This window comes from Artemia franciscana, chromosome 15, assembly GCF_032884065.1.
Source record: "Artemia franciscana chromosome 15, ASM3288406v1, whole genome shotgun sequence".
In the NCBI taxonomy this organism is placed as follows: Eukaryota; Metazoa; Arthropoda; class Branchiopoda; order Anostraca; family Artemiidae; genus Artemia; species Artemia franciscana.
This window is the reverse complement of record NC_088877.1, coordinates 10,384,012-10,397,569: the sequence shown is the minus strand read 5'-3', so window position 1 is coordinate 10,397,569 and position 13,558 is coordinate 10,384,012. Positions and strand designations below refer to the sequence as shown.

Here is a 13,558-nt window from a genome sequence, read left to right as displayed (position 1 = left end):
GGTAGCAGCATGTCATTCCATAATCATTACTGGATTTTATAGGTGCTTGATGGAAAAGCTGCTCAAAACCTACTGATATTATTAAACGGATCTTTGAAATATATGAGCTATGAAGATGTAAAGACTGCTATTTTACAATGTAACGAAGAAGTTTTGACAGAAACAGTTTTACAGCAACTTATACAGTATATGCCAACGCCGGAACAACTGAAAAAATTAGATGAATATAAAGAGCAGTATGACACTTTGGCGGAGGCTGAACAGTTCGCTGTGACAGTAAGTAATAGCCAATATTTAGGTCAAACTATTAGGTAACCTTAAAAAACATTTAGGTAACCAATATTTAGGTTAAACTATTGCCAAATTCTGGCTGTTCAGACTAGGGTTAGCTACTTTTAAATTTGTTGGTTATTTTTTTTTATTATTATTGATTTTATTTTTATATTTCCGTGTCACCTAACTTAATGGCAACTTGATTCTATTTCAAAAATCAACAGTTTATTTTATTTTTTTATTTTTTCTGTCAGTGTTTATCATAGGCCTTGTATTACCATAGGCAGCGCAATAGCACTGCATAAGTGAAGAAAGATGATGGCACAAAGTGTTATTTTTTGTTTTTATTTTTTTAGGCCAGGGCACTTTGTACAGAAGGAGTTGTCGTAGAAACTTCGAAAAGGGCTCATTTGATTGAAAATTGAAGGGGCTAGTGCCCTTTCTATACCCTTTACCCCCCCCCCCCCACAAGCCATATTTTCGAAATGCATCCAATAGAAATTTTGAGATAGTTATTCTATTCAAAAAATTCTAAAGACCATATAACAAGGCTAATGGGATTGAATCAAACGCCCATAGCCGGGGGACAGCGGTTGTAAATTATGCCCCGGTGGCATTAAAGGTTTTTACGGAAGGGATGGTTGTATAGTCTTTATAGGAGGCTCATTCTGTTGAAAACTGGAAGTTCTATTTCTCTTTTATGAATCAAAAGTGATCAAGCTCAACTAGCCCCCCCCCCCCTCCCGACTACCCCTCTTTTCACCAAACCCATTTGATTGAAGTTTTGAGATAGCCATTTTATTCAAAATAGTTTAAAGAACATATAACAATGCCTTTAGTGTTGATACAGCCCCTTTGATCCCTGGAGCAAGGGTTGTAAGTTATGCCCCAGGGTATATATCGTCTTAATGGAATGGGTGGTCGTATAAACTTCAGATTGGGATCATTTAATTTGAACTTGGTAGTTATAGTGCCCTTATTAAGAGTTTTAGTTCCCGTTTAAGAGTCAAAAGTAATAGGGAGTTACTAGCCTCCCCCCTCCCAACTACCGTTCTTTTCACACAACGCTTCTGATTGAAATTATGAGATAGCTTTTTTGTTCAGAATAGTTTAAAGAACATGTAACAATGCATCCAGGGTTTGACACAACCGCCCAGAGGCCTGGAGCAAGGGCTATAAGTTATATTCTTTGGTCTTATAAGGTTTTTAATGGAATGGCTGGTAGTATAAACTTCATAGTTCATTTGATTTGAAATTTGAAGTTATAGTGTGCTTTTTAAGATTCAACATGACATGAGAGTAATCAGCTCTCCTTCCCACGCCCATTTTATCCCGAAACAAACATAGTAACAAAGTTTTGAGACACCTTTTTTCAGCATTGTTGAAAGTTTCAGTAATTATGCGTTTGAGGATGTCAACCCGACACCCGGGGCCTCAGAGCAAGGGTTGTAAGTAGGCAATTGTTTCATATAGTGAATGAATGAATGTATTTTATAACCCATCAATAACACAAAGGCATGGCGATGGAGTATCAAAAATAAGAAAAAAGAAAAAGAAAGACACATTCAAACATGGGAACAAATATATACAAAATAAAAACACGAATAAACTAGACTTTTCAAAAGAGGAAACCACTCCAAGGGTGGGAAACCTCTTTTGACAACAAGTTCACATATAAATTATCTAGCTGTGCGATCGGGTCGAGAACTCCGTAATATTGTTTCAGTACGGTGTTACGAGACCATGTCAGAACGCTCAGAAGAAACTTCTCATAAGGAAAAAAATTGCTTTCTAATCTGGTTCTTTTCACTTTCATTCAGAATAACTGTGAACGGAGCTAAATACAAAACATGGGGAAGGACAACAGCATTATACATTTTCGCAAGGAGCTTTTTTGTCATATTTGTTTGCGACAGCACTAAAGAAGCATAAGTAGCCCGGATTTTATTTTCAGTTCTAGCCACAAATAACTTTCTTGTTGAAGATATTGAATCTCCGATAGGTAGACCTAGGTAAATAACCTCTTGAGACGGGGCAACGGATGCTCCACCAAGATTCACTGAAGTTGAAGCCAGTTCAGACGGGCAATTAAACAGAAGAACTTGGGATTTTCCAGCATTAAAACTTAAGACGTGTTTGACTTTACTTTCCAAAAATACGAAGGGCATTAAGGCGAGTCTTTCAGGGAATGCTAAGGGGAGCGTTGAACTGAATCAAAACATGTTATTTACATATGGGTTGTCAAAAGGGTGTAACTCAGGAATGACTGAATATGTTAATTTGGAACTTTAAAGAAATGGTAAGGGAATTATCAATTGACTAAAAAAGCAATATTCGGACGCTACTACTATTACAGTTACCATTGCTTCTACTGCTATCAAAACTACTATTATTATGACTAAAGCTACTTCTTCTGTTGCGAGTACTACTAAGGTTTACGATATTGAAATAAACATCCTAGGTAACGTTGAGGGGAAATTTGAATCAAATCAAAACATACTATGTGCATACAGATTGCTGATGCGGGCTTATCAGCAACACTTTTGGAACGGATTATCGTGCCAAGAGGAAACTTCAGGGCCACCATGAGTAGGATGTTCAGTTGACCAAAAGGCAAAGTGTACCTGTTACTACTCCTATTAATACTGCTGTTAATAATTAACAGCTATATAACTGCTATAATTAACAGCTACTGCTGTTAGGTTAATAATTGAGAAGTCGCTTCGTTGTCAAACACCTTTGGTCCTCAGTTTTATCGATTATGAGCAAGTTTTCTATTCTGTTGATAAAAGAGCGTTAGCAAAGGTCTTATCCTTATATGGTATACCAGATAAATACATTAAAGCGATTTGTGCTATGTACGAGAATAATACTGCTGTGATTAAGGTAGGAAATGAGGTTAGCAACTTGTTTTGTATTAAATTCGGAGTTAAGCAGGGTTGTGTTCTATGCCCCTTTATATGGATCATTTTGATGGACTTCGTCTTAAGGGGCACAGGAAAGGCAATTGGAGACCACGGAATCAAATGGGGAGGAAAAACTCTCCTGGACTTAGATTATGCTGATGATTTAAGCACAGTAGATGAAAGTGTGAGCAAAATGAGTGAAATTTCAGAGGTTTTGTGAGTTCAGGGTGCTAGAATAGGCTTGAAAATCAATGTGAAGAAGACTAAGTCACTAAGGCTAGTAATAGGTGAAGATGAAAAGGTGACGTTGGGTAACGAAAAGATTGATCAGGTTGGCAGCTTCACTTACCTTGGTAGCATTATTAGTAAAGACGGTGGGAGCAGTGAAGATGTTCAAAGTAGAATAGCTAAGGCTCAGGGTGTTTTTTCACAGTTAAAAAAAGTTTGGAAGAATATAAAGATAAGTCTGCAAACCAAGATAAGAATATTGGAAGCTACAGTAATGACAGTGGTCAAATATGGCTCTGAAGCATGGGCGCTCCGAAAAGCAGATGAAAATTTAATAGATGTTTTCCAGAGAAATTGCATATGGATTGTTCTGGGTACCCGGCTGACTGACTGTATTTTAAACAGCAGGCTGTGCGGAAAATGTGGTTCAATCCTGCTTTCTAGGGCTATAATGAAAGAAAGGTTGAGATGGCTAGGCCACGTTCTGCGGATGAAGGATGACAGATTGCCGAAGATTGTCCTTTTTGGCCAACTGTCTGGGGCTACACGGAAAGCAGGTCGTCCTTGTTTGGGTCGGGAGGATGTCATAAATAAAGATTTAAAGGATATGGGAACTTCCTGGGAGGGTGTAAAGAAGGAGGCCTTGAATAAATTAGGTTGGAAGAGGAGCGTGCGTAGCTGTGTTGGCCTCAGGCGGCTTGGTGCTGCAGTGAGGTAGTAGTAGTAGTAGTATTAGCTACTGCTGTCACTACTACTAATGATAATACCCTATTACTGCTACTACTTCTCCTACTACCACTACTACTATGATGGTAGCACAATTAATGTTACGCGTATGAAGTTGAAAATTTGAGAGAATATTGAGGGGGAATTTGAACTAAATCAAAACACAGTATGTACATGCAGATTTTAAAAAGGGCGTATCTCAATAGTGAACTTGGATATTAAGTGGGATCTCTCAGAAAAAAACTTAAAGGGGAAGATCAGTTGACAAAAAAGTAATATTTGCATGACAATACTAACATTACTACCACTGCTACAATTACTACTGCTACTAAATTACTCCAACTACTACTTCAATTGCAACACCTTGTAAGGATTAGAGTATTAAAGTAAAAAGGGTGTCAAAAGAGGGTCAAAAGTCTACATAATCAATAGTTTGAAACCATTTTAAGGTTAAACTTCCATTGCATCATGAAAGGGATGTCCAACTGACCAAAAGGCAAGATATGCATGCTACTACCGCTATTAATGCTGCTACTACTACTGTTGCTACTACTCTCAATATAACACTAACACTGCAACTATTTGCTTCAGGAACGGTCGGTAGTATTAAATAAAAATTTTAAATCATGTGTTAAAGAAGATTTTGAAAAAATAAGTGCATACTGCTAATGATGCTACTGCACAAACTATTGGTATTGGCACAAACCATGGTATCAAGTTGAAGCCTTTATGGAATATTTTGATGGATATCGATCGAAACGAGCTTTCATCATATAGATTGTCAAAAGGTTGACAAAACAATATCACAATAACGGCTTACATTATTAAGTTAGACCTTTCGGGTTAAGTTGTGGTGGATTTTCAACTAGACAGAAGACACCTTATTTATAAATTTAATGCTGTTTCTAAGGTTACTATAACTAACGACACCAATAGCATTAAGTTGACACTTTCAGGAAATGTTTAGGGGAAGTTTCTATTAATCAAAAAATATGTACGTGTGAAGGTATTAAAAGGGCATATAAGCAATATAGGGCATATACGGACAAAGGTATCGCTGCTCTATCATAGCTAGTAATATAATTCATATTTTAAAGGAGTTAATTTGATTGAAAATTAAAAGTTCTAGTGTCCTCTTTAAGAGTCAAAGTGATTAGTGGATAATCAGCCCTCCTCTTTAACTCATAATTTGCCAAGCACTCCCATCAAAATTTTAAGACAAATTTTGTCTTAAAATTTTCATTCATTGAATGAAATTGTTGATCTGAAGAAGCATGGCAACTATTCAAGGACGGCGTATTGCTTCCGGCCGAAAGTACTATTGGTCGTCTGAAGCCTAGAAAAAATTCCTGGATATCGCAGGAAACTCTAGATATTGTTGAACAGCGTCGCAAAGCACGCCTAGCGAAGGACATGGTTACCTACAGACGTCTAAACGGCGTAAAAAATAAATTCCTCCACAGAGACAGAAAGCTGTTCACCGAGAAAAAGGCCGCTGATCCCGAGGAGGCCGCCAGAAAGGGTGACACATGCGCTTTATACAAACACCTTCGGGATCTTACAGATGGAAAGCCATCCTCTCTAGGCCCTATCATGTCTAATGATTGAAATATTATCACTGACGAGAGCGCTCAACTGTCCGAATTGAAGGATCACTTCTCTTCACTTCTAACCCTGGACTATGTTAGCCAGCCCGACCCTGAGCCAACACCCCTGAGGCCCCGTGTGCAAGTGTGCACCACCCTTTCACCTCTACAGAAATCTTGAATTCTCTGAAACGGATGAAAAACAACCGAGCCCCAGGAGTCTGTGGTATCCCTGCAGAAAGCATTTACTTTCTGCCGCTCAAGCTCCTGAGAGGATGTTCACTTGGTTGCCTGAGTTGTATCATTATTTCTATTCGTCTTCTAGTCATGAGAGTGAAATTGTCGCTTTTATATCTAACGTGTCGACTAACCGTTCAGTTTATTTATAATAGCCTGTCAAATTCCAATCTAAAAAAGGATATGACCCTTTATTTCTTTGCCTTTAGTGTATACATCGAATCTATCTCTTTCTTCAGGTATGTTTCCATGTTCTTTGAAAATAGTGACAGTTTTTCCTTTATTCAAGAAAGGAAATACTAGTATCAGTATCGATTCTCCCAAGGTCCTTGGAAGCGTTGTGAGTCAGAGGCCTTCCTCTAAGAGGACTTTCGATTTAACTCTTTTATAGGTGGGCTTCTTTATCTCTTTGCTAGTATGGTTCTTGCACTTTATTAACTACCTGTGTGCTATTATTTATAGTATTCGGGTTTTGTATGAGAGCCTTTCTCATGGTATGTGTGTCCTTGATCTCTTGTTGGAACTTCTGACGCTTTCGACGAGGCGACCACGAGGTTCTTCTTGGAAGATTTTCTCCTTAGGAATACGTGATATTGCCCTTAATTGGCCAAACTCTTGTCTAATGACCGTTCTGAATGTGAATATTAACAAGTGGCCCCCAGAACTCATCAAAACAGACTAGAGACACAGCAAGGCTTTATCCCCAGTCCTCTGCTTTTCTCCTTATATTTATCGCAGTGCTTATGGTCGTGTTGATGTTAATCATCCTATCCATGATTTTCGCTTCCTGCCTCTACTTAGCTCTGCCACTGGTTGCTATAGCCACAGGTTGCCACTACGTTGCCCCAAAATCTTCTATAAAAGAGATGAATGGTTCATGTCCTTTGAGTTTTAAGGTCCTAAATATCTAGACAAATATTCTAATTCATCATAAGCCACTTTGATAAACGCCAGAGCGTCTACCAAACATTGTCTTGGTTTCTGATCGGGAAATAGAATAACGGTATGACACTTAAGACATTTCGGTACCATAAAATCATTTTGTGAGCCTTAGTGTCGACTGACCGTCTCAAAGACAAAGGACCGATAAGTGAATTATCCCAAGGGACTAGCCACCATCGAGATCTATTGAGAATCTTTTGTTTGCCTATGAAGTTTGATTGAAAAGACAATGAAATTTTACGTCCCCTTTGTAAGCAAGGTTTTCAATCAAAATCGATAGCACCACAGGGAACTCCCAAAGCTGTGAAATTGTTCAAATACTAATTCTTTTGAGCTGTTTTTTAGCATTTTTGTAACAGCTATGCTAGAAAAAAATTTTTGGCTGCCCTTTCCTGAACTTTAAAAATAAAATTCCGCTCTGTTTAATTGAAAAAAAGCAAAATTCACATTTTCTAGTGATTTTAAGTTCCATCCTGATTGATTAACTCTTACTCCGGCACAAAACAGGGGAAGTTAAATGATTTTATGGTATTTCTGGGGAAATAGGTGTCGGCTTTTATTTTTCTAAAATAAAATTTTAGATATTTTATAGATATCTATAATCTATAATATGATATCTATAATTTTAGATTTATTTTTATTTTTATTTTTCGGCTTTTTATTTTATTCGTATATCTTAACCAATCTCTACAAGTAATGGAAAGATCACTTGATCAATTCTAAACCTTTTGATCTCAGAAACTAAAAAAGTTATAATGAACGAGATGGTGTGATTCTTTAATGTATCGAACCTTTTTAACAAGACAAACTTTTTAAGCATTTATATTGATTATTTTCTTTCTTTTTGTAGTCAGACTAATCCAACCATGTTCTATTATTTCAGGGCGATCTTGTATGTTATATAGGGTTAATTCTTTCCTCTCTTCTGACATTTGAGGCATTTTGTATTATTCTTTTGTTGTTCCTTATCTTTCCCATTAAAAATGTGTTTAGGAGAATAGTAATAAGTCACTTCTGCTTTATTTGTAAAGCGCTTAAAATTGTGCTGTGGAAGCTGCTTTTTCCCTTTCTCATCTTTACCCCACGGTTATGATTAAGTATAAAGGAAATAAGTTAAAAAAAGAGATTTTTCAAAGAAAAGGTAAGAGCCATTTTAAAACCTAAAACAAGGAGAAATAACGTGGAATAATAATCGAAACTGAAAAAACAAACATAAATTATTATGGGTGAAGTAATGAGACACAAAACGAACAGAATTTTATTTGAATAATCGCATCAAAAATAAGATAACATATTCTGCTATAGATGAACAAATGCATCCTAAATTATACATAAATAAAAATGAATATTCAAGTCAAACTACTGCTACTACTAACAACTCATTGCAGCACCAAGCCTCCAGACTGTTAAAGCTGACGCTCCTCCTACACTCGAATCTGTTCAAGTTGTCATTCCTTACCCCCTCAAGTGAAGTTTAAATTGTCTTTAACTACTTTCTTATCACTTCTCCCCACCCCTTGCGTGGACAACCTAATTTTTGTTTAGCCCTAGATGGTTAGCCAGGGGGACAAACTTTTGCAATCTGTCATCCTTTATTTGTAAAACATGGCCTAGCCATCTTTACCTGTTTTTAGTTGTAACCCTAGAAAACGTGACTAGGCTACTTTTTTGTACAGCTTATTGTTTGATATATGGTCAGTCGAACGAGTAGTTCAGACTATACTTGAAAAATTTCTGTTAAAAATTTTAAAAAATTGTCCTCTGTCTCTCGGAGTGCCTACATTTCAGAGCCATAATTTATCATTATCATATTGTGGCTTTCAATGTTTTAAAGTAAGTTCGCTGCCTTATCTTCTTATTCTTCCGAAAAAGAAAAACCCTGCGCCTGGAAACTTCTGTTTTTCGTCTCAAGCTTTTCAAGAAAAAGAACCTTTTGTTCTTTTGCTCAGTTTTAAGGGGAATTAGTATTTTTACTCTATTTTCTCTTCTTTGTTCAGGTGTCCTTGATCTGAACAAACTTGACCTTGACCTTATTTTTCTATCAGAAAAAAATGTTTTGCCCTTTTTTCGGTCTCCATGCCCCAGATTTTGAATTCTTTGTACATGAGGCTCTACTGGCCCAAAGATTTATGGTTTTGATTTTCAAACTTACCAGGGATGAAAGTTTTCTGTTCATTTTGCGGCCCGCGTCTACCCTCCCTATCATACAACCAGATGTATAATATCTTGACATATAGAACAGTAGTAACGCCATAATCGCTTTAAGTGTGCGCATAGGGAGTATACCTGAAGTCGCTAGCCCTTTAAGATGCAGGTGTTATAATTATTGATCTACTATGTGCTCCTGTTTGATACGGATTACTATAGAGGATGATATTGTTTGCCTATGATAATTTGTTGAGAATGACGTAATTTTGCGTGTGAACGACACTTTTTGATAGAGCTTACGGTCCGCTAGTCAAGTGGGGAACTCCCGGAGGTAACTGAGGAAGATGTATTGCGCATACATGGGTTATACATCAGTTATGTAAACTTAAACGCACGCATTATTGTTTTTTCTTCGAGATGGTTTTTTCTTCAAGATCTTTTAGCTCCGAGATATTTTTTTTCTCGAGATGTTTCCTAGAGGCATTCCCCAAACTGCTTAAGCAAGGCGTGTTTTCATTCGAAGATTTGTCTGGTTTAGGTTTCGAAGACCAGAGACTCTCCAATGGAGTGACGCTTTAGTCAACTGAACTGGCAAGCAATTGTTATTATTACATTCTTGGAGACAGATTCTGTGCAATAGGCTTCTTGATCCTAATGACGATTTCCTCCTTTTTCCGTAAGCTATGGATTGTGTGTTTTTTATTCACGGGGAAATAATATCTGACGGAAAGGAGAAATCGACATATCAATTAGTAGAAATAGCGAGACTTAGGTTATGTAAATTTAAATGAAGATCATGGTTAGATATAGATGCTATTTTTTAATCCGCACAAACTTGTTTCTGGAGTGAAAACTTCCCTGGTATTTTCTCTTTCTTTAATACATACAATACAATTCATTTTGTGTATCAATTCATTCATGGGTATTAGAACTCTTGTCTGTAGTACAAAATACGCTGTATTTTGCAGTGGACAGCATAAAATTTTTATGAAAGACTCTTCAATTTGAAAACGTATCTGAAATGTGGTTGCATCAGTTACCGATCGCACCGTAAAACTGATTCCAGTCAATTGAACAAGTGCCCAGAATGGGGACGTACCCGAGCGATTACTTACAGTATAACGAATCCCACTCTGATTTTCAGGTATCCTATCATTAGCCCAGGGATTGATCACCGGCAGCAAGGCTGGGTGACAGGCTTACTACTTATGTAAGAAAAGTAAGCGAAACGTTGTTTTGACGCCCTACACGTCAGCAACGTCTCTCGAAGATCTTTATTATATTTTTTTTTTCCATTTTAGTGTAAATGTGGCAACGTTTCGCTATGACTGTTTTTACTATCCAAGACAATGTTTTATCAGTATGAGTGGTTTTACCAGTGATGCTAAAAACTGCTTTTTCTAGCACTGCTCTATGTCCATGGGGGGGGGGATACTCCGGAATAGCCATCTGTTAGTTCCTTTAAGTGAGGGCTCAAGAAATATAGAAACCTAACAATAAATCTGGGTTTTTGATTAGTGGCATTACAAATCTTACAGTTGGTTGTACCTGGTGCAGTAAAATGTACTCTATAAACTAATTATTATTTATTTTGCAACCACTCTATTTAAAGCTATAAAACGTGGAGAAATACATAGAAAACACATAAAAGTACAAATAGAAAAGAAATAGCAGGATACAGAACAGACTAATAGAGTAAAAAATTAAACAAATGAAAAAAAAAATCATAATTGAAAGAATCTTAAGTAGCCGGTGATAGGGAGAAGTACGGACGCAACCTGTAATTGAGACCTTACTGTGCAGTATTTCTGGTTTCTCAGTAATATCAGGAACAAGAAATTTTTTAATAAGAACCCTTTCTTTTACTAATGCGGAAGAAGTAAAAAATATTTAGACAATCTAACATAATGAATCTGGATTTTTTTTTTCTAAAGATTTATTTTCCTAAGGAAAAAGAAAAATTCTAGAAGCAAAAAGGATATAGGGGTAACAGAAAGATGGGTACAGCTTGGCCAACGCACGCAGGGCCGTTCTTAATCTTGAGGTTGGTGGCTCCCGGGGGTAAAATTAATTGTGGTCTCGTCCGCTGCCGGCTCAAGCATAAAGTAAAATGTCCTAGCCGTGGTGTCCCCTAATTTGCCTCGTGGCGCTGGGGTAAATTTCCGCGCGTCTCCCTTCTTCAAACAAACGTGCGTTATGCACGTCTTAATGTATGCGTTATGCACGTCGCAATAATCTTAATGTATCCTAATTGGATTAAATAAATAAAAACTAGTTTTTTTTAACTGAAAGTAAGGAGCGACATTAAAACTTAAAACGAACAGAAATTACTCCGTATATGAAATGGGTTGTCCCCTCCTCAACGCCTCGCTCTTTACGCTAAAGCTTTTAATTGTTTAAAAAAGTAGAATTGTGGCAAAGAGTCAAACTTTAGCGTAAAGAGCGAGGGATTGCGGAGGGGACAACCCATTTCATATACGGAGTAATATCTGTTCGTTTTAAGTTTTAATGTCGCTCCTTACTTTCAGTTAAAAAAACTAGTTTTTTTATTTAATTACTGAACGTATTTGAATTAATGCATGTTTGATTTTGTCTCTCCGCACATAAATTATTAAAATGAAATTTGTATATTAATTTTGTTTGGCTAAATGGCTTTCTTTTAGTTTTGATCAGGCGATTATGAGAAATAAGGGGTGGGGAAGGAGGCCTAGCTGCCCTCCAATTTTTCGGTTACTTAAAAAGGCTACTAGAACTTTTAATTTTTAACGAACGTTTTTATTAGTAAAAAATATGCGTAACTTAAGAATTAACTTACTTAACAAGCTTTTATATTCTTATATTTTTATTATGTGTACGAGGTTATATTTTTATTATGTGACCCTCGTTAATGCCTCGCTCTTTACACTAAATCGTAAGTTTTGTCCCAATTCTTTAAGAATGACCCCTGAATCAAAAAGGCCGTAGAATAAATAGTTGAAATTACTAAAAATACTTTAGCATAAAGAGCGAGGTATTTATCTCCTCCTAAATACCTCGCTCTTTATGCTAATGTATTTTTAGTACCCCTCATATGCGTAATAATCTCTGTTCGTTTTAAATTTCAATGCTATTCCTTACTTTCAATTGAAAAAACGTTTTCATGTTTATTTTTTCATTGTTTTTTTTTATAGTAATGCTAGAAAATCCTGCGCCCTTTTCATTGAATTTTTCTTCCCCTATGACATATTCCTCCAAGGAAAGATCCTCCCACATAGCCCCCTCCCTTCAATCCCACTCCTCAAACCAAAAAAATCCCCCTGAAAACGTCTGCACACTTCCCAATAACCATTACTATATGTAAACACTGGTCACAGTTTGTAACTTGCAGCCCTTCCCCCAGGGATTGTGGGGGAGTAAGTCGTTCCCAAAGACATAGTTATTATGGTTTTCGACTATGCGGAACAAAATGGCTATCTCAAAATTTTAATCCGTTGACTTTTGGAAAAAATGAGCGTAGGAGGGGGCCTAGGTGCCCTCCAGTTTTTTGATCACTTAAAAAGGGCACTAGAACTTTTCATTTCCGTAAGAATGAGCCCTCTAGCGATACTCTAGGACCACTTGGTCGATACGATGACCCCTGGGGAAAAGAAAAAACAAACAAACAAATAAACATGCACCCGTGATTTGTCTTCTGGCAAAAAAATACGAAATTCCACATTTTTTTAGATAGGAGCTTGAAATTTTTGCTGTAGGGTTCTCTGATACGGCGAATGCGATGGTGTGATTTTCGTGTGACCACGAACTGTTTGATAATTCTAAAAAGAATAAAATAGCTGTTAATGAGCCCGACAAAGTGAATTAATACTTTTCAACTCAGTGTATGTCACAGAAGTTTTAGATAAGTATATCATTAACGTTTTTATTTCATTTCAGCTGGCGAATATAAAGAGATTAGTGCCAAGACTAAAATCTCTTAGTTTTAAACAACGATTTGATGAAATGGTCCAGGATGTTAAACCTGTAAGTTTTTTTGTTGTTTTTTCAGCTGTTCTTTCAGAGAGATTCAACTTTCCTTTGCTTTTTCATTAGGATTGTTCATAACTTTCACCACATGGTTCTCTATTATAAACCTAAAGTTACTGAAAGACAACAATAAAAGCAGATCGATAAGTGTAACTTTATTCTAAAAACTCTTGTTCTAAGTCCTTTAATATTTTTTTTTTCTTTCTTTTTTTGCAATTCTAACTTAAAGGGCCAAAGAAAGTTGAAAAAGTTTCAAATTTTTGCTCGTTCGCCTCTTCATTGCAAGAGTCAGTAGATACCAGAGTCTGAGACAGTATACATGACTTGGGACAAAATTTAAAAGGTATGCACATCTCTCGAATTTTGCTAGGTAAAGTTAGATGGCGTTTTTCCTTGAAGGCCAGCCTTATTGTTTACTCGTATTACTTTTTTAATTCTTTGGTACAATCCTGGAAGGTGATAAAACATTTAGAAGCAAATTTGATCTAGTCAGTTCGATCTGGTCCTCTC

The 13,558-nt window shown here is 36.7% G+C and overlaps 1 protein-coding gene across 1 annotated transcript in view; it reads left to right on the top strand.

Moving 5' to 3' along the window:
• LOC136036637 (protein diaphanous-like) overlaps window positions 1-13,558 on the top strand; it is a 170,197-nt gene that overhangs the window by 92,302 nt on the left and 64,337 nt on the right. Inside the window, exons 12-13 of the mRNA XM_065718937.1 lie at window positions 43-276; window positions 12,959-13,045. Coding sequence (XP_065575009.1) covers window positions 43-276; window positions 12,959-13,045 — 321 coding nt within the window. The remainder of the gene's footprint in view (window positions 1-42; window positions 277-12,958; window positions 13,046-13,558) is intronic.